The sequence below is a fragment of the Pan troglodytes genome, chromosome 8 (genome assembly GCF_028858775.2).
Source record: "Pan troglodytes isolate AG18354 chromosome 8, NHGRI_mPanTro3-v2.0_pri, whole genome shotgun sequence".
Lineage (NCBI taxonomy): Eukaryota > Metazoa > Chordata > Mammalia > Primates > Hominidae > Pan > Pan troglodytes.
In genome coordinates, this window is record NC_072406.2 from 45849153 (window position 1) to 45876679 (window position 27527).

General features: G+C 37.1%; 2 protein-coding genes across 9 annotated transcripts in view; one reads left to right on the forward strand and one right to left on the reverse strand.

The window, feature by feature from the left end:
• Nucleotides 1-268: 268 nt before the first annotated feature.
• LOC129136271 (nucleotide triphosphate diphosphatase NUDT15) lies at nucleotides 269-4020 on the forward strand. The gene has a single exon (XM_054660973.2). It carries the CDS (start codon nucleotides 2172-2174, stop codon nucleotides 2664-2666), a length of 495 nt encoding a protein of 164 aa, XP_054516948.1. The 5' UTR covers nucleotides 269-2171; the 3' UTR covers nucleotides 2667-4020.
• Nucleotides 4021-4916: 896 nt separating this feature from the next.
• Nucleotides 4917-27527, reverse strand: part of ITGB1 (integrin subunit beta 1) — a 57766-nt gene continuing 35155 nt past the window's right edge. For 4 of the 8 annotated variants that reach the window (XM_016962975.4, XM_063781611.1, XM_009458229.5 and 1 more), the window contains 10 exons: nucleotides 27110-27205; nucleotides 26722-26811; nucleotides 24716-24856; nucleotides 24356-24555; nucleotides 16367-16605; nucleotides 15929-16151; nucleotides 14709-14941; nucleotides 12876-13042; nucleotides 11578-11658; nucleotides 4917-6155 (listed from right to left, as the gene is read on the reverse strand). In XM_016962975.4, coding sequence (XP_016818464.1) covers nucleotides 11584-11658; nucleotides 12876-13042; nucleotides 14709-14941; nucleotides 15929-16151; nucleotides 16367-16605; nucleotides 24356-24555; nucleotides 24716-24856; nucleotides 26722-26811; nucleotides 27110-27205 — 1464 coding nt within the window. In that variant the 3' untranslated portion in view covers nucleotides 4917-6155; nucleotides 11578-11583. The remainder of the gene's footprint in view (nucleotides 6156-11577; nucleotides 11659-12875; nucleotides 13043-14708; nucleotides 14942-15928; nucleotides 16152-16366; nucleotides 16606-24355; nucleotides 24556-24715; nucleotides 24857-26721; nucleotides 26812-27109; nucleotides 27206-27527) is intronic. The other 4 variants (XM_016962976.4, XM_063781613.1, XM_063781614.1 and 1 more) reach the window with 1 other exon arrangement.

Genomic DNA, 27527 nt, shown 5'->3' on the forward strand with positions numbered 1-27527 from the left:
GGTGGAAACACCCCAAGTGTCCACTGAAAACTGAATGGATAAATATGCTATACGCAGGCAATGGAATATTTAGCCATAAAAGGAGTGTAGTTCTGATACATGCTACAACATGCATGGACCTTAAAAATGTTCTGCAAAGTGAAGTATGCAGACAGTGAATCAAAACACAGGTCCCTGTGCTCATGGAGCTACCACATTTAAGGATAAGAAAGAAATATCAAACACAAAGGACTATGGTAGGCTTGAGGATCTGAAAGTTGAACTGGACTGGGGATGTTTGGGCAATATCATCAAATTTATGTTTCAAATGGCTGCTAAGGGGCCAGTCAGTGGTTACTGTAGAAAATCTGAATGTTTATCTCCCAGGAATAATTTTGGACAGTAAGCAACATTAGTATAAGTTTTCAACATTTAAAGTCAATAGATCAACTACTGCAGATAAAACTGAAGACAAGTCTTCTGTAAACTTGCAATAAAGCAATGGATTAAACTCTGGGATTTAAATCTTCTGAATAGTGTTTCCTCTCTCAAAGTGATCCATAAGTAACGTGTTTATATGTCAGTCTGTTTTAGGATCCAGAATAAGTAGAAAGTCCAATAAAAATTTATTATCACTGATGACCTTTTAATGGAAACTCTATACCCTCAAAAATTTAAAATCTTAATTAAAAGTACAGTGAAGACTTAATTGTAGAAGCAAATGAAGGTAAGAATTGCCGTATCAGTGAACTTAATATTTGTCTCATGGTTCTCCTACCATTTTTGTACCCTAAAGGTTCACACTTAGATGACATACCACCCTCAGAGCAGTGGAGACTTGATGGGCTACTTAATCTAGACCTAATCCACCTTGAAAATTTGCTCCCACTCATCACTCAGAAGCCACTTCCACCTATCCCTAAATTCTCAGAAGAATCCTGAGTCATGAGAGAAATTCTAAAGAGCCAGTGAAGGATCTTTATAGGCTCAAAAGGAGTCCTGGGGAGATACTCATTCTGTTTCTGAACTTCTTTGAGCATATCAGATCAGAAATATCTAGGCCTTAATGAAGTCATGTCTTTCGCAGTGACATGGATGGATCACCCTAAGTGAAATAATTCAGAAACAGAAAATCAAATATCACATGTTCTCACACATAAGTGAAAGCTAAACAATGGGTAAACATGGACATACAAAGGGAAAGAACAGACTCCCGGGACTCCAAAAGGGAGAGGGTGGTAGGAGGGTGAAAGGTGGAAAATTACCTATTGACTATAATGGCCACTACTAAGGTGATGGGTACACTAGAAGCCATTATGCAACATGTCCATGTAACACACCTGCACATGTACCCCTGGAATCTACAAAAATGAACGTTTAAAAATGTAAACGTTAAGCCTCCAAGGAATAAACTAAAGACAAATGGCCTCTACTCAAGGTTCTCTCTCAAACTGTAGTGAAAAACAGAAAGGAAAAATTCCAGGTTAAAACAAAAAGCTGATCACAGGTGACTTTTTAAGTGGTATTATGAACTGTTCTTGTGGCTCAAGGTCTTACCTGGGTGTCTGTTTTAAGGAAATTCATAAAGTAAGACTGGAAAAGAGTAAGAAAACTTTTAAAATGTCACGGAATCACTGTAAAATATGCCACTATTTGGCATTAGCCAAACAATGTACTCATGATACTTAATATTTTGTAAATTTCTATAGTATAGTTTAAATGGAAAAAAAGTTCTAATTGTTGTTTTGCTTCCTGGACTCTTGCTTTTTGGAAAGTGTTTCACTGGAGATCAAAATGTACTGTTGCTGGGAAAATAAATATTTTAGTGACCAAGTTCTATGTGGCTTCAGTCAAAGCATCTCAATGTGTGGTGTGTGTATCTACATAGAGATAGATATACTATTATCAATTTCTCAGACTATATTTTGAAATTGCCAGTTTCAAGCCTAGAATTACTCAAATGTCAAATTGAGTCTTCCGATTTAAGTATTTTAGGCTCTTACAATCAGCATGAGAAATAAACTTGTATACAATTCCTCCAACTTCCAACAAAGGGATTCCTATAGAAAATCTTTTTGTCTGCTATAAATTGTAATATAAAATCTAAAAATTCACCACATTCCAGCCTCAAACACGTGTTTGGAAAAAAAAAAATTATGTACATATAGAAGATAGACTTTGGCCCGCGCGCTATGACGGCCAGCGCACAGCCGCGCGGGCGGCGGCCAGGAGTCGGGGTCGGAGTCGTGGTGACCAGCTGCAAGCATCCGCGTTGCGTCCTCCTGGGGAAGAGGAAAGGCTCGGTTGGAGCTGGCAGTTTCCAACTCCCTGGAGGTCATCTGGAGTTCGGTGAAACCTGGGAAGAATGTGCTCAAAGGGAAACCTGGGAAGAAGCAGCTCTTCACCTGAAAAATGTTCACTTTGCCTCAGTTGTGAATTCTTTCATTGAGAAGGAGAATTACCATTATGTTACTATATTAATGAAAGGAGAAGTGGATGTGACTCATGATTCAGAACCAAAGAATGTAGAGCCTGAAAAAAATGAAAGTTGGGAGTGGGTTCCTTGGGAAGAACTACCTCCCCTGGACCAGCTTTTCTGGGGACTGCGTTGTTTAAAAGAACAAGGCTATGATCCGTTTAAAGAAGATCTGAACCATCTGGTGGGATACAAAGGAAATCATCTCTAGGTGGCCGAGAAGATTTGATTTTCTTTAAAAAGACAAGAATAAGGTCTGGTTAGAGAATGAAAAATGTATACATTTTGGAACAACTCCATTTTATCTAAAAAAGTTCTTGTGATTGCCAGTTTATTTGCAGTCTCTTAATGTATCCCCCACTCTTTCAGCCAGTACTTGAGAAAATTTTTCTGAAATATGTCATTGAATTGTATTCCAGACACAGAATACATGATAAATACTGATATTATGGGTAATCTGCTTTCCATATTTACCTATGATACTTACTGTGCAGTTTGTCATTACTAGCTTGCATGGAGTAGGATGCAGTCAAATTTGCCTTAGTGTTTCTGTTCAAATAGAGACCTGAATTCAAATATTGTAGTTTAGGTTCAAACAGAGTATGGCTATTGCAAAATTTACCAAATTTGTTGATTACCTCTTTTATTAAAGAAATGTTGGGGAGAGGGTAATATATTGTGACAATTTTTGCAACTTACAGGGAATAGGACAGGTCATTAGGGTGTATTTCCCAGGTTTCCAATTGAGAATCTAAACCAAGAGAAGTGAGACAAACCATCTAATATCTGTATCCTGCTATTAATAGGCTGTGATGTTGAGTTTCTCACTTACTCTTTCTGAGGTCCAGGGTCCTTATATGAAGAGATTCATATATATGAAGAGATTCGATGAAGAGATTCATCTAGAGCAGTGGTTGTCAAAGTGTGGTCTGGGGGGGCCTCAAGAGCCTTTCAAGGGTATTCTAGGTCAAAGCTGTTTTTATAACACTAAGACATCATTTCACTATTTATAGCTTTTCCTTTTTTTTATTTGAGAAGGAGTCTTGCTCTGTTGCCCACATTGGAGTGCAGTGGCACGATCTCAGCTCATTGCAGCCTCCGCCACCTGGGTTCAAGCAATTCTCCTACCTCAGCTTCCCGAGTAGCTGGGATTATAGGCACCCACCACCACACCTGGCTAATTTTTGTATTTTTAGTGGAGACGGGGTTTCACCATGTTGGCCAGGCTGGTCTGGAACTCCTGAGCTCAAGTGATCTGCCCACCTCAGCCTCCCAAAGTGCTGGGATTACAGGTATGAGCCACAACGCCCAGCCATCATTTATCTTTTTCACTCATTTTTTCATGAGTATGCAGAGGAGTTTTCAAGAGGCTATCTGGTGTGATATTGTAATAGGCTGAATGCAAAAGCAGATACAAGATTCCAGCTTTCGTCTGTCATCAGACATTGAAGAGATTTGGAGAAATGTAAAGCAGCAGTACTCTTCTCACTAATTTTTGTTGTGGTTGGTTAGAAAAATGGTTATTTTTAGTGGGTTTTAATATGTGAAAAAAATAAAAATAGCTATTTGCCAAAAAAAAAAAAAAAAAAAAGAAGATAGACTTTGTTACTTTGTTCTAATATATTTTTAAAATATCATTATAAGAGCAGAGTTCTGGAGCAGAAATATGCAATTCAACTATTGATTATGCCTAAGGCACAGAGAAATGAATTAAGCTAAGTGGAATTATGGATGGTGGAAAACAAGATGAAACAGGGTGACAGAGTAATAAATACAGATAATTTTTTCATGTATCTTACAAACTAGTAAAACTGTGTAATTCTCACCTCAAATATGCTTTAGTCTAAGCTATGAAACACATTTAAATGGAGTAAGTAAAAGAAGATCAATTAACAGGATGTGAAGGGATTGTATAAATGTGAAAGGCTAGTAAGGCTGAAACTTTTTCTCCTCCAAATATTTCTGACATTTGTTGTATGCTTAAGAAAACAGCATGTATTTCTTCTAATAAGCTTTACACAAGTAGTGCTTATGGATATATCCTTTCAAACAGAAACCAAAGCCAAATAAAAGTAAAATTTTTCCTAATTTTTCTTATCAGAAAAGTTAACAATCCCCTATCTATATCTTAAATAAAATGATACAATTTCCAGCACCTACTAATGGCTCTAAGATGTTCATAAAGTTAATTCTGCTTAATATTGGGATGAAACCTCTCTCCCAGCATAGCAGGATAAGTAAGGATCTATCCACCATGATTCAGAGAGCCCAAGGACAGTCTTCAAGTCTGTATTTCACCATACCACTCTCCTTATGTCCCTAGTATATTTTTTTAAAGAATTATGTTTTAGCTTCATAAGTGAACTACCCACCAACCAGAAATGCTTTTCCTCAACTTCTTTAATCTATGAAAATTTCATGCACACAACCTGATAAAATACATCAGAGTCAAGACATCTGATTTAAGTATTTTAGGCATATTTAATAAATAACTTCAGTAAATAGCACTGTAAAAAGTGAACTGTTAAAACTAAAGGCACTTAAAACAAGAATGTGACTAGTATGAAACAAGATGGGCAACTCAAATGGTGAGAAGTAAACATACAGTGGTCTGTTATGGCACTAACTCGAAGTAAGACTCGCGTAGGTGAGAGCTGTTGCATAGCCACAGTATAACTTCACATGTTCATTAAAAAGGCAAATTGACCGCTAAAACTTCAAAGAAAAAGTACTCATAAAAAAAGTCTTACCCCAAAATTGCAAACAAATACATTAAAAGATTAGAAGAGGTGATAGAAAGCACCAGACATTAAACAAAATAAAAATAATAAAATAAATTCAACTCGAAAGGTCCCCATTCAGCAAATACTTTGTAAAGTATGGCCTGTATGTAAATAGTGCTAAATCAAGGACTTTTTAGCAGAAAATTGCTCGGTTCTTTTATCTAAGGCTTGAATTTGTAAAGTGAAGGCATAAAAGTTACCAAACATTAAGTAACTCTTAAAATGGCACACAGGTTTTAAAGCTATTGGTTTTTCCTTCCTAACTCTCTGAATTTTTCCCATGGCCTTTGTAGATCAACTATTTCAAATGTATTTTACACCAGCAACTCTCAACGTACTTGTCTTTCAGATATGTCATCAGTCATGTCTAACAGGCAAATAGCAAAATAACAGATTTAAAACAATCCTTAACTAGCTAGCAGGACATTTACTTTGGATTCTGCATAACTGCAAACTGACATATTTGTAAAGCTAAAAATCAGTTTTAATACATGATTAACAGAAACTCTCATCATGCTCATTACTTTAACTATTGCCCTTTCAATCGCTATAGAAATATCACTTAATCCAATAAGCTTGATTTCAATAGTCCAGGAAGAAAAGGTCAAAAAGGCACAATGTGACCTTAGCTGACAAGAATAACCATCCTGTCTCAAGTCTTTTGTCAGTCCCTGGCATGAATTACAACATTATTTTCAAAATAATAAAACATTTTAAAAATTATACATATTGTACATTTTCAAAACCTGCACATGAATAAAACCATGGCAATATTGCCCTAAAGCTACCTAACTGTGACTATGGAAATTGCTACTTTGCATTCAGTGTTGTGGGATTTGCACGGGCAGTACTCATTTTCCCTCATACTTCGGATTGACCACAGTTGTCACGGCACTCTTATAAATAGGATTTTCACCCTAAAACAAAAAAAAGTGAGAAAAATTATCAGTTACTCTACTAAAATTATGTAGAATAATTTTTAAAAATCAAGACTAAAAGTTGCAATCATCTTAAGAAGTCATTTCTATTTTATTTGTCCAGATATCACAGTTGTTTTAAAGGCATTAATAATGATTTATATAAAAATAGAAAATGGAAGCTTTGCTTTACAAGTCTAATGATGCCCCGTTATCTGGTGCTATTTCATTCTTGAGTTCTTCCTCCACTGGAGGCTTGATTTAAGAATGTTCTCCATGGCACAGAATGTGCTGTCACCGTGGATTCTCTCCTTTGAACTAGTTTGCAATGCCTGCCTTAATGAAGCATGAACTCCGCTGCCATCACTGCCTGATTCTTATCCCTTTATCGTGAACAGAAGGCGCCTGCTAATCAAAACGGGAATCCTCGGCTTCCACTGCTGGGAGGGAGGTGTGCTTCTGGGGTCTCCTACAGAAGTTACTAATTTAGAGAGTAAGGCTGTCATTGTGTCAGGGACAGCACTGCGCCCCACCAAGTCACACTGCAAATTTGCTTAGAATGTTAGATAATTACCATTCCTTATGAAATAACTTGTTATACTTCAATATCATATTGGTGAAATGTCTTATTGCAGTGCTATAATTTAGTAAACAGTACTGAAGTCAAGCCTAGCAAGCAGGCCCCAAGCCATAAACACAAGAGATCTTTCAAGATCCAAAGATATACTGACAGTGATGTTTTAAGCAGAAAAAAACATATCACCGTATCACCCTTTTCCTTAAAAATTCTCTTATACTATAACTGCTACATTTAAATACTTGCTATAGCATTCTTTTTTCTCCTGTTCTTATAAATTGAAAGCAGGCTTGAAAGCCAAGTGAGAAGTGTGACCAAATAACACTTTATCAGAGAAAATTACAGTGAGTACAAATAAAAAATACTTGTTAACTACCAGGGAAATTTTTTTTAAGAAAAAATTAAGATTTTGGAATGTTGTTCAGTTTTATATCTCACTATAGAACCAACTGCAGGTGATTTTTTTAAAAATATTTATAGAAAGCATCTAAAAACATTTTTTGATCTAGAAGTAATTTTTGTTTTTAAATTTTATTCACACTTCATTGCAGACTGTATTTGGATCTGCCTTTTGGTGGCACAATTTCTGCCCTCAAGGAAGGTATAGTTTGGTGGGTGAGAGACATGAAAATAAGGCACTCTGATAAAGTTTACAATAGAGTTATGAACATAATCTGGGAATAGTATAAGAAAAAAGTTATTAACTTTAAGAAGATTAAGGAGATTTTCATTGTGAAATTGACTAGATAAATTATTGGTTGGTAAATAGCAATCTATGCAAAGTCAAGGTGTAGGGAAAAGAATGGGACATTTAAGTAGAAATACACACAGTTTAGAAGTTTCTAGAGTTAGGGGAGGGCAGGCGCGGTGGCTCATGCCTGTAATCCCAGAATTTTGAGAGGCCGAGGTGGGTGGATCACTTTTGGTTAGGAGTTTGAGATCAGCCTGGCCAACACGGTAAAACCCCGTCTCTACTAAAAATACAAAAATTAGCTGGGTGTGGTGGTGGGTGCCTGTAATCCCAGCTACTCATGAAGCTGGGATAGGGGAATCACTTGAACCCAGGAAGTGGAGATTGCAGTGAGCTGAGATCGCACCACTGCACTCCAGACTGGGCAAAAGAGCAAGACTCCATCTCAAAAAAAAAAAAAAAAGAGGAAAAAAAAGAATTAAGGGGGCATATGATTGGAGGTGAGGAGACAAAGGAAGAACAGTCCTAGAGGCCTTGCTATGAAGTCTGAACTTCATCCTATAGGTATCCCATACCAATGAGGGAAAAACATTAACATATAAAGGCTGGGTCCTGCAAGACACCAAATAAACCACTGTGATTTCAGCTCAGCAGCTCATGTGATACCAATCAGAACCAGACAACATACCTCAGCCCTCACTCCCCTCTCCTCAAAATACACCTTGACTGGTTGTTTCAGAAACATGGACAAACTCAGGATCCCTCAGAGACAAACAGCATATAATGTGGATGACAAAACTGTGTACATCAAACTCTCAGCTCTAGTCCCAACTGAAGCTAATACATTATACAGTTGTGAGAGCAGACATTTCAAAATGGGGGTCAGGAAACTGGATTCTAGCAACTACTATCTTAAAAAGCCAGAGTGCAAATAAATTACACTCCACATTTATATCCTATCTGATTTGAGGCTAAGTGCTACACATTCCTTCAAATATGTTGGGAAAATAAATTACCATCTAATTAAATTTCTTTAATACAATATATTTGCTAAATCTAGTATTTAATACTCAAGAATTATAAGGGAAGGACAAAAAAAAAAAAAGAAAACAAAAAAAAAAAAAAAAAAGAAAACAAAAAAAGCCCTATATAGATGAGTCCAAAGTGTAATTTATATGGAAGAACTTACCTTTGGAGAAAAATCTGTCTTGTTGTATACACAAACATTTGTATTTATTATTTCAAAGTCCATTCAAACAAAAGTTTAACATGCAAGGTTAGAGGTAAAATTAAGCTCATTATCTGTATTAGGCATCATTTTAAATGAAGGTAAACTAAAATAATTCAGATTAGTTTCCATCATTCAGAGTGCAACACCACCCCACCCCAAAAAAACCCGCATCAAGAGAACAGGGTTATATTATGAAAGGAAGCCCTCAAGCTCAGTAAAATGTCATCTTTGTGCTCACTCTGGAATGGCTGACAGTGGTAGCTGCAGAACCATCTCTACAATGTATTAAATACATAATGCAGAACTGTGGGAGATTTGGGAGCCACATTTAAACCCGCATAGCAGCAGATGAGGACAGACCATTTTTTTAACCCACTCCAACAGTTAGAAGCTGATAATGTGACATGTTCTTCTTAATGTTCCTACACGGTAGTCTTCTGCCAAAGTAATTAGTGCCTGCCCATTATTTCAAAAATTTCAATGACATAATTGACTGGCAAACCTTGGTCCATATCAGAAAAGTTTCTTACAATCCATGATGTAATTTCTTGATGCTCATTCATTTATTTCAATTGTTAATTTCTACTTTTTCTTGAGAAAACATCTCTTAAAATAATCTGTAGCCATCAAATTGCCTGGACTTCAATAATGCACAGAGAAATTTTTACCAAACTTCTGCTTCCTGAATTACATAAAATGCTTATTTTAGCAACATTTTAGCAATATATACACTATACACATTAAGTTTAAATAACATTTACTGATAATTTCCTTCAAAATACAATAAAAGGTACAGCAAGGGTGAAAATTTCACCTCAGTAGGACAGAAATTTTTTCTCTTGTGAGAAATAACCACATGAAATTGTCAACATTTGACTATTTTTGACCTACAACTAAAGAAAAAAATATGTATTTAAAAAAAAAAGCCTGGCAATGTCATTGGCTATTCAGTTTTCCTCTAAAAATGACTTTCTGTAAAGTACTAAGTGAGAACGAGAAAAATATGTTGTCTCAGACTAATACAAATATGTACCAACCTGCCCATATGTGAATTTGAATATAATTTTCTGCCATCAAATTTAACTTTAAAAAGTCTTACGGTCTACTTAGAAATAAAAATCTGACAAGTTAATGATTTCTAATGTTATCAGCACTTCCTATATCACTTGTAACTATTAAACATTCCTGTACTGTAGGCTCTTATTCATGATCAGTTTGTAAGAACACTCTCAATAGTCAAAAAACACAACGACAGCACTGGGTTCCATGTATTAAAGTGATTTCCCTAACATGATGTTTGCCAACAGCAGCAGTGTTAACTCTGACAGAGTAACAACAAATTGTAAAAGGGCTGTAAATCTCTATAAAGAGTGATCTACCTCTTCCTAACCAGGTAACAGGGACTTCTGAAGATACATAACTGCTACCAAGTACAATGTCATAGACAAGAACATGGACTCTGGAACCCAACTGCCTGGGTTCAAATCTCAGCTCTCTGACTAACCAGCCGTGGGAACTCGGTCAAGTTACATAACCCTTACGTGTCTCAGTTTTCTCATATGTAAAACATTCCTACAACTTTCACTATGAAGATTAAACACAGATTAAGTGGTCAGAATCATGCCTGAGACACAGTGATTTTTATTAAGTGTTCCCAACACCATCTTTATCTGCACAATAAGGTAGGCAGTGAGAAAAGCAGAAATCTTCCAGGCCCTATTACAGTCAGTCAGTTGGGAAAGAGAAGAAGAGTTCTCAATCACCAGTCAGGAGAATTTAGTTCTAATCACAACTAACCTTTGTTATCAGAGTTTTAGGGGCTTGCATTATTTTATTAGAATATGCTGGAAGCATTTCATGAAAATTCAGATATGAACAGTTATAAACTTACATTTGAAAATTAGAATCATTCTCACATACACACAGACACACACACATATATATATAATATACATACATATATATTGTCTTCTGGCTTTTAATGAAATTTCAAGTTATATTCAAGAAATGGATCTCAAATCTTTTGAGAATCAATAATGATATTGTAGTTGCATACCATACAAATATCATAGTAGGTTACATTTTTCTATTTTGCAATTTGGATTTCAATTTTCACTATCCAACCCTAAAATTTACTCATTACAAATTTGTTATTTAAGGATAATACTGGTGGGGCACAGTGGCTCACGCCTATAATCCCAGCACTTTGGGAGACCGAGGCGGGCAGAGCACTGGAGGTCAGGAGTTCAAGGCTAGCCCAGCCAATGTGGTGAAACCCCATCTCTACTAAAAACAAAAAAATAAGCCTAGCATGGTGGCAGGCACCTGCAATCTCAGGTACTCGGGAGGCTGAGGCAGGAGAATTGCTGGAATCTGGAAGTCAGAGGTTGCAGTGAGCTGATATCACACCACTGCACTCGAGGCTGGGCGACAGAGAGAGACTGTCTCAAAATAAATAAATAAATAAACAGAAAAAGAACAAAAGATAATAGGATAATATCATTCTAGGCACAGGACTGTTGTGAGGATTAGAGCTGACAGGCTGATTTCATATACTGGAGTGCATTTGCCAAATACAACCACCCCATACAAAACAGAGTACTGACTCCCTGTGACAGATGAGAGAAGTGAAGTGACTCAATGCTGTTCTACTTACTAAGTGGAAGAGGTGGGATTTGACCTGAGGTCTAACTGATTGCAAAGCACATTCTCTTTTCACTACAACATGGCTGCTGTTTCTATATCACATTACTTATTTTACGGTCTTTCTAAACGCGAAGTTAACATACAAAAAGAAAAGCCACAATAGCGATATTTAAAGCCAGACTTAAAAAAAGAACAGCAATAGTGATAAAGGACACACAGTGCAGTAAAAAAGATAGAAGTTCACATGCAAAGGCAGAAAGTGAAAGAAAATACGAACGGCAATTTAGAGACCAGCTTTACGTCCGTAGTTTGGATTCTTGAAATTATTAATAGGACTCTTGTAAATCGGATTTTCTTGCTAAAGTAAAAGAAATAGTTTCTAATGATTTCATCAGAAAAAAAAAAGATTTATAGTGTTCAAACACTATAAAGGGATTTTTTTCTATTTCTACCCTTCTGAAATTTGTAATTTAAAAAATTGATAATTTTTAAAAACCCAAGCAAATTGTAGTAAAGTGCAACTAACTACAATTCATTTACAATTTAAAAATACTGAAGATTGGCATTGCTTTCTTGTATCAAAAGATGAATACACAAAGGCCAACATCTGGTTACCCCACCCTCTGACTCCATATTTCAAAGCACTAAATGCTAACATAACCTTTCAGTCACTTAGGGCTTTTAAGATTTTTATAAGCCAAGGTTTATTGAGATATAATTTTCATAGAGGAACATACATCTTTTTAAAGTACATAGTTCTGTGAGTTTTCAAATACATAAATCCACCCACAATCAAGATCATCCCAAGGAAGATTCCTTACACCCCTCTGTGGTCAACACTTTCCCCCATTCCAGCCCCTAGAAACCACTGATTTTTGCCCCTACAGTTTTGCTTTTCCACAATGTCCTCTAAATGGAATCATATAGTATATAGCAGGGGTGTCCACTCTTTTGGCTTCCCTGGGCCACACTGGAAGGAGAATTGTCTTGGGCCACACATAAAATACACTAACGATAGCTGATGAGCTTTAAAAAAAAGTTACCAAAAAATAATAATAATAATAATTACAATTTCTAAGAAAGTTTACAAATTTGTGTTGGGGCCACATTCAAAGCTGTTCTGGGCTGCATGTCTTGGCCGACGAGCTGTGAGTTGGACAAGCTTGGTATATAACCTTTTGAATCTGGCTTTCACTGAAGGTTTTGTTTGTTTGTTTGTTTTAAAGAAAGCAGCAGCTTTCCATTGAATAGCTTGCTACACAGATAACATTATTTAGGATTCTACTTCACATTAGATGAAAAGGCAGATTTAGGATCAAAACTATTAAAGAAATAAAAATACTGGCCACAGTAACCAGAATATACATGCTTATAATCAATGTTTTGTTTCAATGGGATATATTTAGGATGCTTTCTGTTTTTCACTAAATGCAAATTCCTTGAGTAAGAAACTTTTGGGGGAATAAAATACTTAAAAAGGACTTTAATAATCAGCCTGACAGCTAATACATAAGTCTTAGGAGTATTACATTTACTTTATAAGCCACTTTGCTTTTTGGATGTTTTGTAACTTACCGTGTCCCATTTGGCATTCATTTTCTCCTTTTCAAATTTAGCAAACTCCCTTCTGTCATGAATTATCATTAAAAGCTTCCATATCAGCAGTAATGCAAGGCCAATAAGAACAATTCCAGCAACCACACCAGCTACAATTGGAATGATGTCTGGACCAGTGGGACACTCTGGAAAATAAGAAGGTAATAATGAGCACCACAAAGAGCTGTGCAGTGTCTTATAAAAAACATACAGGAATAAACACCCAAGAGAGTGAACGCACACTATCCCAAAGAATCTATAAAATAGCTCTTAGAACTAACAAGTGAGTTTACAAGGTTGCAGGATACAGGATCAATGAACAAAAATCATGTATTTTTCTATATATATAATTTATTTCTACATATTGAAAATATAAATTTTTAAACAGTAATATTTACTACAGAATGAAAAAGCATGAAAAACTTACATATAAGTCTAACAAAATATATGCAAGATTTGCATGTTAAGAATTACTAAATACTGATAAAAAGAAATCTTTCAGACTGAACAAATGAAGAGATATTCCATGTGCAGGAGTTACAAAACCTAATACTATTAAGACGTCAATTCTTCCCAATTTGATCTATAAACTCAATCGTATCCCACTCAAACTCCTGGCAGAACTTCTGTAGCAATCAGTAAGCCACTTCTAAAATTTACATGGAAGGCAGGGAACTAAGGAAGTGTCTCAAAAACACTTTTGTAAAACAATAAAGTTGGAAGACCCTGCTTTCAGGGCTAGCTATAAAGAAAGCTACAAGACCATGTGGTATAGCTAACACTCAGATACATGGAACAGAATACAGAGTCAGAAACAGGCCTACACATGTAAGGTCACCTGATGTTCAACAAAGGTGGAGAAAGGACAGTCTTTTTTCAACAAATGCCCCTAGAACAAGTGGACACTGACATGAAAAAACTGAGCCTTTTGTCACACACTAACTCAAAATGAGTTACAGATCTAAATGTGAAACCCCAGAAACTATAAAACTTCTACCAAAAAACAGAGGAGAAAAATCCTTATAATCTTGGGTTAGGCAGAGTTCTTAAAGACAATGTAAAAGCAAGAGCCACAGAAGAAAAACTTGGTAAACTGTACTTAATCAAAATTAAAACCTGTGGTGTTCAGAAGACACTTAAAAAAATGAAATGATAAGGAGACACAGGCTGGGAGACAATATTTGCAAAACACCTAGCTGATAATTCAAAACAGTACGGGAGTCTAAGAGTCTGGCAGCTTCTTAACAAAGTTAAACATATGCTTACCATATGCTCCAAAATGCCATTTTTAGTATTTACCCAAGAGAAATGAAAGCTTATGTTCACACAAAAACATGTACACTATGGTAGAAAATTCCAAAGAATCTACAAAAAGGCTACTAGGAAAACTAAGATTTAAAAAAAAAAGTTTCACCTCCGGAGAAGTTGAACAAATTCAACACTTTATATTAATATCCTTTAACAAATTATCTTTCCCAGTATTCAAGCTTAAATCAAGCTCTAATTTTAAAATCATCAATCACCAAAAAACTCTTAATATGCACTTGGTGTCAGGCATCGTTCTAAGTGTCTTATATAAATCACTGTATTTAATCTTCAAACTCTCCACTTAGAAAACTTAAAAGTGGAACTCTCTTTTCCTTATTTCTTATACAGTTAATTAGATAATATTTGAAGCTTTGAGAGATGAAAAATTTCCCAACTTGACCTAAAATATTCCAGCTGGAGGCTGTTTCTGGATGTTAGGCCTAAATAAGCAGAAACAAGACATACAAGATCTGAAAAGAATGTCTGCAATCATCGCATTTCTACCTGGATTCTCCACAACATGAACCATGACCTCGTTGTTCCCATTCACTGAATACGTAAAATAGAACCAACAGTCGTCAACATCCTTCTCCTTACAATGGGACACAGGATCAGGTTGGACCGGCTGGGGTAATTTGTCCCGACTTTCTACCTTGGTAATGTTAAAATAGGAACATTCCTGTGTGCATGTGTCTTTCTTTTCTCCTTTATTGAAGGCTCTGCACTGAACACATTCTCTGTTACAAAAAACACAAATTATGATATTTACATTTTATTATTTCAGTAAATATTTGCTTAAACATATTTCCCATGCTAAACTCTTGTGACCAAATTGAACGAACAGCTATGAAGGAAGATTTCAATAAATGAAGAGGAACATTACATTTGTGGATAGAAAAATTATGTAAAAAGATGCTAATTTCCATAATAAAATTAAAGATTTATTACAGTTCAAATTAAAACCCTATTAAGAAATAAAAGATAGTAAAATAAATTAGCCCTATCACATATTAAATATGTAACATAAAATCATAATAATTTTTTTTTTGCGATGGGGTCTTGTTCGGTCATCCAGGCAGTGCAGTGGTGTGACCTTGGCTCACTGTAACCTCTGCCTCCCGGGTTCAAGCAAGCCTCAGCCTCCCAAGTAGTTGAGATTACAGGCACACGCCACCATATCTGGCTAATTTTTGTATTTTTAGTAGAGATGGGGTTTCACCACATTGGCCAGACTGGTCTCAAACTCCTGACCTTAAGTGATCCACCTGTCTCGGCCTTCCAAAGTGCTGGGATTACAGGTGTAAGCCACTGTGCTCGGCCAAAATCATAATAATTTAAATAATATGTTACTAGTATAATAATCCTTCAAGAGGAAAAATCTTTAATTTGGCTTAGTTTTGTCAAAAGATAGTAATTAAGAAATTGGTAATGACAAATTAAATTAAATCTTAATTGCCAAAATAAAGGTTACCATGTAAATTCAATTATCTAGCACATTCAGATCAAAATAATAGTACAACTCTCACATGACACACTTCATACCATGTAACATATACTAGCTGTTGAGAAAGCAGTTTTAAGAATTAAAGAGTAGGCTTCCACATGGCAGGCATTTTATTTACAGTATATTTTAATATTGGCACTGTTCTGATTCTAGTAACAATACAGGCTTAGGAGAGCCACGAGGAAGTATCAACTATTTCAAGCAATTAGGAAATACTTACTTATGCTCAGCACAGACACCAAGGCAGGTCTGACACATCTCACACGTTTGCCCTTGAAACTTCGGATCTGTACACTTACAGACACCACACTCGCAGATGCCCCGGCCATTGCAGATCTGTCCGTTGCTGGCTTCACAAGTACTAGTATCCAAAGAACAGTCACATGCACTGCCAGTGTAGTTGGGGTTGCACTCACACACACGACACTTGCAAACACCATTTCCTGCAATTAAGCATATCATTTCTCAAAATGGTAAAAACAGACAATCACAGTATTGACTGAAAAGTAAAATAAGCAACAACATGTGAGAAAGTATACCTAGGGGCGGGACTGACCCTCAAGCTACCCCTTTTCTACTTATGCACCAACTAAACTCAAGATTTTTCATGGCATTAGATGGGATCACATCTTACAACCACTTCAGGCCCTTTACTTACCTCCACAAATTAAGCCATTGGATCTATCACAGTTGAAATTATCACACTCGCAGAATTTGCCAGAATAAATTTCATTTGTATTATCCCTCTTCCTACAAACACACTGTCCGCAGACGCACTCTCCATTGTTACTGCAGATTTCTGAACTGTTTTCTTTCCTGCAGTAAGCATCCATGTCTTCACTGTTAACTTCATCTGTGCTGCATTCACAATGTCTACCAACACGCCCTTCATTGCACCTGAAGAAACATGCCAAAATTGCAATCACACAAAACAAAAATAATTTAAGAGGTTCCAAGATGGCCAAACAGGAACAGCTCCAGTCTACAGCTCCCAGCGTGAGCGACACAGAAGACAGGTGGTTTCTGCATTTCCAACTGAGGTACTGGGTTCATCTCACTGGGGCTTGCTGGACAGTAGGTGCAGCCCATGGAGTGTGAGCCGAAGCAGGGCGGGGCATCGCCTCACCTGGGAAGCACAAGGGGTCAAGGAATTCCCTTTCCTAGCCAAGGGAAGCTGTGACAGATGGTACCTGGAAAATCAGGACACTCCCACACTAATACTGTGCTTTTCCAATGCTCTTAGAAAACGGAACACCAGAAGATTATATCCCGTGCCTGGCTCAGAAGGTCCCATGCCCGGCTCGGAGGGTCCCACGCCCATGGAGCCTCGCTCACTGCTAGCACAGCAGTCTGAGATTGAACTGCAAGGCAGCAGTGAGGCCGAGGGAGGGGCATCCCCCATTGCTGAGGCTTGAGTAGGTAAACAAAGCAAAAAAAAGCTAAAACTGGGTGAAGCCCATCGCAGCTCAAGGAGGCCTGCCTGCCTCTATAGACTCCACCTCTGGGGGCAGAGCATAGCTGAACAAAATCCAGCAGAAACTTCTGCAGACTTAAACATCCGTGTCTGACAGCTTTGAAGAGAGTAGTGGTTCTCCCAGCACGGAGTTTGACATCTGAGAATGGACAGACTGCCTCCTCAAGTGGGTCCCTGAGCCCGAGTAGCCTAACTGGGAGACACCTCCTAGTAGGGGCTGACTGACACCTCATACAGCCCGGTGCCCCTCTGAGACGAAGCTTCCAGAGGAAGGATCAGGCAGCAACATTTGCCATTCTGCAATATTTGCTGTTCTGCAGCCTCCGCTGCTGATACCCAGGCAAACAGGGTCTGGAGTGGACCTCCAGCAAACTCCCAACAGACCTGCAGCTGAGGGTCCTGACTGTTAGAAGGAAAACTAACAAACAGAAAGGACATCCACACCAAAACCCCATCTGTACATCACCATCATCAAAGACCAAAGGTAGATAAAACCACAAAGATGGCGAGAAACCAGAGCAGAAAAGCTGAAAATTCTAAAATTTGAGCACCTCTTCTCCTCCAAAGAAATGCACCTCCTCACCAGCAACGGAACAAAGCTGGACGGAGAATGACTTTGACGAGTTGAGAGAAGAAGGCTTCAGATAATCGGTAATAAAAAACTTCTCCGAGCTAAAGGAGGATATTCAAACCCATCGCAAAGAAGCTGAAAACCTTGAAAAAAGACTAGACGAATGGCTAACTGGAATAAAGAGCATAGAGAAGACCTTAAAAGACCTGATGGAGCGGAAAACCATGGCATGAGAACCATGTGATGCATGCACAAGCTTCAGTAGCCGATTCGATCCAGTGGAAGAAAGGGTATCAGTGATTGAAGATCAAATGAATGAAATGAAGTGAGAAGTTTAGAGAAAAAAAAAGAGTAAAAAGAAACGAACAAAGCCTCCAAGAAATATGGGACTATGTGAAAAGACCAAATCGATGTCTGATTGGTGTACCAGAAAGTGACAGGGAGAATGGAACCAAGTTGGAAAACATTTTTCAGGATATTATCCAGGAGAACTTCCCCAACCTAGCAAGGCAGGCCAACATTCAAATTCAGGAAATACAGAGAAGGCCACAAAGATACTCCTCGAGAAGAGCAACTCCAAGACACATGATTGTCAGATTCACCAAAGTTGAAATGAAGGAAAAAATGTTAAGGGCAGCCAGAGAGAAACACCGGTTACCCACAAAGGGAAGCCCATCAGACTAACAGCCGATCTCTCGGCAGAAACTCTACAAGCCAGAAGAGAGTGGGGGACAATATTTAACATTCTTAAAGAAAAGAATTTTCAACCCAGAATTTCATATTAAGCCAAACTAAGCTTCATAAGTGAAGGAGAAATAAAATCCTTTACAGACAAGCAAATGCTGAGAGATTCTGTCACCACCAGGCCTGCCTTACAAGAGCTCCTGAAGGAAGCACTAAACATGGAAAGGAACAACCGGTACCAGCCACTGCAAAAACATGCCAAATTGTAAAGACCATCGATGCTAGAAGAAACTGCATCAGCTAATGAGCAAAATAACCAGCTAACATCATAATGACAGGATCAAATCCACACATAACAATATTAACCTTAAATGTAAATGGGCTAAATGCTACAATTAAAAGACACAGACTGGCAAATTGGATAAAGAGTCAAGACCCATCAGTGTGCTGTATTCAGGAGACCCATCTCACGTGCAGAGACAAACACAGGCTCAAAATAAAGGGATGAAGGAAGATCTACCAAGCAAATGGAAAACAAAAAAAGGCAGTGGTTGCAATCCTAGTCTCTGAAAAAACAGACTTTAAACCAACAAAGATCAAAAGGGACAAAGAATGCCATTACATAATGGTAAAGGGATCAATTCAACAGGAAGAGCTGACTATCCTAAATATATATGTACCCAATGCAGGAGCACCCAGATTCATAAAGCAGGTCCTGAGAGACCTAGAAAGAGACTTAGACTCCCACACAATAATAATGGGGGACTTTAACACCACATTGTCAACATTAGACCAACGAGACAGAAAGTTAACAAGGATATCCAGGAACTGAACTCAGCTCTGCACCAAGTGGACCTAATAGACATCTACAGAACTCTCCATCCCAAAACAACAGAATATACATTCTTCTCAGCCCCACACCGCACTTATTGCAAAACTGACTACATAGTTGGAAGCAAAGCACTCCTCAGCAAATGTAAAAGAACAGAAATTATAACAAACTGTCTCTCAGACCACAGTGCAATCAAACTAGAACTCAGGATTAAGAAACTCACTCAAAACTGCTCAACTGCATGGAAACTAAATGACCTGCTCCTGAATGACTACTGGATACATAACAAAATGAAGGCAAAAATAAAGATGCTCTTTGAAACCAATGAGAACAAAGACACAACATACCAGAATCTCTGGGACACATTTAAAGCAGTGTGTAGAGGGAAATTTATAGCACTAAATGCCCACAAGAGAAAGCAGGAAAGATCTAAAATTGACACCCTAACATCACAATTAAAAGAACTAGAGAAGCAAGAGCAAACACATTCAAAAGCTAGCAGAAGGCAAGAAATAACTAAGATCAGAGCAGAACTGAAGGAGATAGAGACATAAAAAGCCCTTCAAAAAATCAATGAATCCAGGAGCTGGTTTTTTGAAATGATCAACAAAATTGACAGACCGCTAGCAAGACTAATAAAGAAAAGAGAGAAGAATCAAATAGACGCAATAAAAAATGATAAAGGGGATATCACCACCGATCCCACAGAAATACAAACTACCATCAGAGAATACTATAAACACCACTATGCAAATTAACTAGAAAATCTAGAAGAAATGGATAAATTCCTGGACAAATACACCCTCCCAAGACTAAACCAGGAAGAAGTTGAATCTCTGAATAGACCAATAACAGAAATTGAGGCAATAATTAATAGCCTACCAACCAAAAAAAGTCCAAGACCAGACGGATTCACAGCCGAATTCTACCAGAGGTACAAACAGAAGCTGGTACCATTCCTTCTGAAACTATTCCAATCAATAGAAAAAGAGGGAATCCTCCCTAACTCACGTTATGAGGCCAGCATCATCCTGATACCAAAGCCTGGCAGAGACACAACAAAGAGAATTTTAGACCAATATCCCTGATGAACATCGATGCAAAAATCCTCAGTAAAATACTGGCAAACCAAATCCAGCAGCACATCAAAAAGCTTATCCACCACAATCAAGTTGGCTTCATCCCTGGGCAAGACTGGTTCAACACAGGCAATCAATAAACGTAATCCATCGTATAAACAGAACCTAAGAAAAAAACACATGATTATCTCAATAGATGTAGAAAAGGTGTTCGACAAAATTCAACGCCCTTCATGCTAAAAACTCTCAATAAACTAGGTATTGATGGGATGTATCTCAAAATAATAAGAGCTATTTATGACCAACCCACAGCCAATATCATACTGAATGGGCAAAAACTGGAAGCATTCCCTTTGAAAACTGGCACAAGACAGGGATGCCCTCTCTCACCACTCCTATTCAACATAGTGTTGGAAGTTCTGGCCAGGGCAATCAGGCAGGAGAAAGAAACAACTCATAACAATCTTCCCACAAAGGGAAGCCTATCAGTTAATTAGGAAAAGAGGAAATCAAATTGTCCCTGTTTGCAGATGACATGATTGTATATTTAGAAAACCCCATCGTCTCAGCCCAAAATCTCCTTAAGCTGATAAGCAACTTCAGCAAAGTCTCAGGATACAAAATCAATGTGCAAAAATCACAGGCATTCCTGTACACCAATAACAGACAAACAGAGAGCCAAATTATGGGTGAACTCCCATTCATAACTGCTTCAAAGAGAATAAAATACCTAGGAATACAACCTACAAGGGATGTGAAGGACCTCTTCAAGAAGAACTACAAACCACTGCTCAACGAAATAAAAGAGGACTCAAACAAATGGAAGAACATTCCATGCTCATGGATAGGAAGAATCAATATCGTGAAAATGGCCATACTGCCCAAGGTAATTTAGAGATTCAATGCCATCCCCATCAAGCTACCAATGACTTTCTTCACAGAATTGGAAAAAACTACTTTAAAGTTCATATGGAACCAAAAAAGAGCCTGCATTGCCAAGACAATCCTAAGCCAAAAGAACAAAGCTGGAGGCAGCAGGCTACCTGACTTCAAACTATACTACAAGGCTACAGTAACCAAAAGAGCATGGTACTGGTACCAAAACAGAGATATAGACCTATGGAACAGAACAGAGCCCTCTGAAATAATACCACACATCTACAACCATCTGATCTTTGACAAACCTGACAAAAACAAGAAATGAGGAAAGGATTCCCTATTTAATAAATGGTGCTGGGAAAACTGGCTAGCCATATGTAGAAAGCTGAAATTGGATCCCTTCCTTACACCTTATACAAAAATTAATTCAAGATGGATTAAAGACTTAGATGTCAGACCTAAAACCATAAAAACCTCAGAAGAAAACCTAGGCAATACCATTCAGGACACAGGCATGGGCAAGGACTTCATGACTAAAACACCAAAAGCAATGGCAACAAAAGCCAAAATTGACAAACGGGATCTAATTAAACTAAAGAGCTTCTGCACAGCAAAAGAAACTGCCATCAGAGTGAACAGGCAACCTACAGAATGGGACACAATTTTTACAATCTACCCATCTGACAAAGGGCTAATATCCAGAATCTACAAAGAACTTAAGCAAATTTACAAGAAAAAATCAAACAACCCCACCAAAAAGTGGGAGAAGGATATGAACAGACACTTCTCAAAAGAAGACATTTATGCAGTCAACACACACATGAAAAAATGCTCATCATCACTGGCCATCAGAGAAATGCAAATCAAAACCACAATGAGATACCATCTCACACCAGTTAGAATGGCGATCATTAAAAAGTCAGGAAAACAACAGGTGCTGGAGAGGATGTGGAGAAATAGGTACACTTTTACACTGCTGGTGGGACTGTAAACTAGTTCAACCATTGTGGAAGACAGTGTAGCGATTCCTCAAGGATCTAGGACTAGAAATACCATCTGACCCAGCCATCCCATTACTGGGTATATACCCAAAGAATTATAAATCATGCTGCTATAAAGACACGTGCACACGTATGTTTACTGTGGCACTCTTCACAATAGCAAAGACTTGGAACCAACCCAAATGTCCATCAATGATAGACTGGATTAAGAAAATGTGGCACATATACACCATGGAATACTATGCAGCCATAAAAAATGATGAGTTCATGTCCTTTGTAGGGACATGGATGAAGCTGGAAACCATCATTCTTAGAAAACTATCGCAAGGACAGAAAACCAAACACTGCACCTTCTCACTCACAGGTGGGAACTGAACAATGAGAACACTTGGACACAGGGTGGGGAACATCACACACTGGGGCCCGTCATAAGGTGGGGGTAGGGGGCAGGGATAGCATTAGGAGATATACCTAATGTAAATGACAAGTTAATGGGTGCAGCACACCAACACGTCACATGTATACATATGGAACAAACCTGCACGTTGTGCACATGTACCCTAGAAATTAAAGTATAATAAAAAAGAAGACGAAGAAGAAGAATCTCGGAGGGAATAATAATAATAATAATTTAAAAGGGAAAAACTGGGAAAGAAAATAAAACTATAAAAAATCTCTTCAAGCTCCCAATCTGTTAGGTGGGAGTGTCCATGCCACAAGTCACAGTCGTGTAGTAAAGTGTACACACATGTGCAAGCAGGGACAAACATACACAGGCGCACGTGTACATTCCAGCCACTCAAGTTCATACGGAATATATACAAGAGTCTAGGAAAAAAATTTCTTCAGGAAAGTAACCATTTTGGTCAAGACAAAAATGTAATCTAGCAATAAATAGTGAATGACACATGTGGAAAGGCAGAATAAACTTAATTTTAAAGAGCACGTTAGTTACATTTTCAAATGGTATGCTATTACATTTACTATTCCAGGTGAACTGTCTAAATTTAAAGCAACGGTCTGTTAACCTAAAAAAATACAATAAACACATGCAAAAAAGTGTATAGAAGTTGAAGAAAAACATACTGTGTATACCACTTAAAATATAACTAGTATACTATTTAAAAATAAATATATCCTACATGTGCAGACTTTTCAGGTTCCCTGTGTATTTTTAGAACACATAATGCTCATGGACACTGACTGCACTGATTCTGTATCTGGTAAAAATATAAAGGAAAGAAAGGCAAAGTATTTTCAAGATAATCTTTTTGGTTAAATGACATTTTACTAAAAATGGACCTGCATGATTAAAACAGGATATGTACAACATGGAAGATAAAGAAACTCTAACATTTAAATTGTTACTTAGCACAGACAATTAAAAATTGATAGTGAGCTAAAGCCATATATTTCTTTCATAGTCAATAGCCTTCTAAGCCTAGTCTTTTGGGGCTGACACTGGATTAAACACTCTTCCCTCTTCCTATTCTTTTACGGAGAAAGCTGTATTCAATGTATACTCAGTTCTTCATTTTCAATTACAAAAAGTAACCACAGTGTGAAAATAAAATCTGAAGTAATTTTGTTAGTTTTCTTAGTACTAGATTCTACATACTGAAAATACCATTTTCTCTTTTGTATTTTACAACACATATTTATTTTTTAAAAATTATTCCAACAATGCAGAAGTACATGTAGTACAAGACAAACATCTTCTACTGCTTCATAATTCCATTTCCCAGACGAAATCGCCATCATCGGTTTGATGTTTTTCCAAAACATTTTCCTATAAACGTATTTTACACAAGCTTATTTTGTTCTAGAAAATTCAGATTGCTCTCACATGAGAGAAACGCTACCTTAACAATTTGTTGAATATACTTCTTTCATGGCTATAAAATCTTTTATTTTAAAGAGTAATCACTTTAAGAAAAAAAGGCAGGAAGGAACTTTCTATAAATATCACACACAAGATCATCAAACTGATCTTGTGGTGAGCAACCGTGGTTGGAAAAAATAATTTGCTCCAAATAGAGAGATATTCTCTGGATGTCCCAAAATATGACCTGCCTATACTCTCTAAACCAATGTAGCTCTGTCACTGTCTGACAACACCCAGCTTACCTGCACGCGCCACACTCAAATGTCCCGTTTCCTTCATGACACTTGGGACTTTCAGGGATGCCTTCGCTTTGGCATTCACATTCACAGATGTACTGAAGAATAACCTCTACTTCCTCCGTAAAGCCCAGAGGCCTAATTTTAAAGCTGTCAGAATCCTTTTTTGGACACTTATTTGAAGTTATGCTAATTTCAAATTGAACCTTGAAGGGAAAAAAAAGATTAACAACCAACTAAACAATTTAAATCTACTAAAAAATATTTCAAAAAGTTGCTCACTTATTTTAATGTTTCTCAAACTATAAACTAAATTTGCTTATAAATAACCGATGTTTTCTACAGAAAATGCTTTATACAACATACCTCATCTCCAATGGAAATATTGGAACATTTTCTTCCATTTTCCCCTGTTCCATTCACCCCGTTCTTGCAGTAAGATTTGTAACTTATTGTTACTCCTTCTGACAATTTGCCGTTTTCCAAAATGACTTCTGAGGAAAGGGACTAAAAGAATGCCTAATTATACACAGGAAAAGTCAAACAAAATGCTACTTGAATGCATAAAGCCAATGGATAAATAAACTGTTCAGAAAAAAATATATTTCAATAAAGTATCTACAAGCCAAATCCAATAGAGTAACTAGAAAACACAGAGGCCAGAGAAACAGGTTTTAATTAATAAGGATCAAATCTTTAAAATAAAATACACAATTGAAAAGAGTATTCCTGTTTTAATCACTGAGTTAAAATACTCAGGATCACACAGTGCAGAGGGCTGTTACTAATTAGGAGGAGTCTTAAGAATGTGGAATAGGCCGGGTGTGGTAGCTCACACCTGTAATCCCAGCACTTTGGGAGGCCAAGGTAGGTGGACTGCCTGAGCTCAGGAGTTGGAGACCAGCCTGGCCAACACAGTGAAACCCCATCTCTGCTAAAATACAAAAAAATAAAAAAAATTTATCCAGGCATGGCAGTGTGCACCTGTAATCCCAGCTACTCGGGAGGCTGAGACAGAAGAATCGCCTGAACCCGGGAGGCAGGGGTTGCAGTGAGCCAAGATCACACCACTGCACTCCAGCCTGGGCAACAGAGTGCGACTCCATCTAAAAAAAAAAAAAAAAAAAAAAACCCAAAAAAAACACAAACGAAATAAATGCTGTCTTCCCCATCGGCAAAATGGCATTTCTGTAGTCCTACCTCTCCAGCTAACTATGGACTAGGGTAAACAATCAACTATGCAGTCTAGGAACAAATTTGCTTAAGGAACCATTGTAGCCCAGCCAAGAAAAAAAAAAAAACCAAAATCCCCCAAGAAGGAAGGATTCAAGCCAGGGCTTGTTTAACATATGAGACCATTCAGGACAAATGGAGAAGGGTACAATGGCAAGCTATCTCTTGTTCACACCCCTGAAAGAACAAGAGTTAGGAAAATTATCTAAGACAGGGGAGAATGGGAAAAGCTGTGGAACAAGTAAAATATTAAAAACCTTTATAAAAACCCCTCCAAGTCAGGCCTTTCCAAACCATTATGGTACCCCATAAAAAAGGGAAGCCTCATATGGTAGGCTGGCCTTTCCAAAGCGTTATGGTACCCCCATGACACGAAGTAAAAATGTCTAAAATTCAAGCTGCCAAAGGGTTAGGGGGATGGGGGCTGAAAGTGGTGCACGAGACACACAAGGGTTACCATATTACAACTGCCTTCAGATTATTAAAATGATTATCAATGAAGGCTAACTCGGTGTGATTAAAGTACACTGAATTATGCTCAAAAAGAATAAGCCAATTCCTCTTTAATTTCAATTCAACTTCCTCCCATCCGTGAGGGGAAAACAACACTATAAATCTTTTTGAAATAGGCAAATCACATGTATATTTACATTTTTATATATTTTATGGTATACAGATATATGAGTGTGTACCTCCTGAAATAGAAACCTATATCCTCTGAATATATGGGAAGAGAAGAATTGGCAAAAAAAAAAACTTTTCTAGCACAATTCATCAGAATAGATGACTCTATAAAGGATATTTTGGGGAGGAAAAAGATTGGAGAAATCCTGTAAGTGTAAATGTAAGTTATGTTTTACAATTGCTTTCTAACAAGGAGATCTATTCCTTAATGATAAACAAACAGTTATTTGGAAATACTCCCCACACGCCTTTATCACATTTTCACTTTGTTTAGGCTATGAATCTTGCTTTTGTAAGACAATATGTATAAAGTTTTTCCTCTAGATACAGAATTTAAGTTTTTCTGTAGTACTTTGGGCTCGCTAAAGTGTGTATGAAGGAAGTTTTACTTTCTTTGTACAAAGTATTCGTAACAGGGTATTGTCCAAAACTGATCTTATTTAAGATGTACTCACATTGTATGCATCAATGATCAACTGAATTACATTGCTAGAATTTGCAGATAATGTTCCTACTGCTGACTTAGGGATCAAGTTTTTCAGCTCCTGCAATTAAAAGATAAAACACGTAAAATACAACTGCTATTCATTCAACCAATTAGCATCCACTGAGCAACTTTTATCTTTAAATGCCAGTTCCCATGTTTCCTCCTAACTAACTTTAGGAGTCAAACCTAGAAACCAGTTTTATAATATGTGATTAAAAATTAATATAAACCACTTTTGTAAAATTCGGTTTGCCTATCTGGTGGCATTTTCCCACATTTCAATTCAGACATGATTTGCCTCTAACAACTCAATCAAAAATGTTTAGAATTTTGTTCTTTTTATCTCACACATTTACCTTGTAAACAGGCTGAAATTCTTCAGTAACTGCAAAAATTGTCTGAATATTATTTTCACTCAGTTTCTGGACAAGGTGAGCAATAGAAGGATAATCCTAAGAAATCAAGTAATATAATTTAGTATTTAAATATACCCTTATAATCTCTTCTAATTTTTCAATCTAGTTATACATGCAAGATTATACATAACTCGATTACAAGACTGCTTTAGATAACTAGATTACATATATAATCCATATATAGCTAGATTACATCTGGTTGCATACATATAACTAGATTACAAGACTGCTTTCAAATAACATTATCAAATATAAACTGCTGAAGTGAGTCGTGTGTATACATGAATTGCTAACCCTCTTCTCTTTACTTTCATGTATGAACAAAAAATTCCATATTCAAAGGGTTTTAAATAGTAAG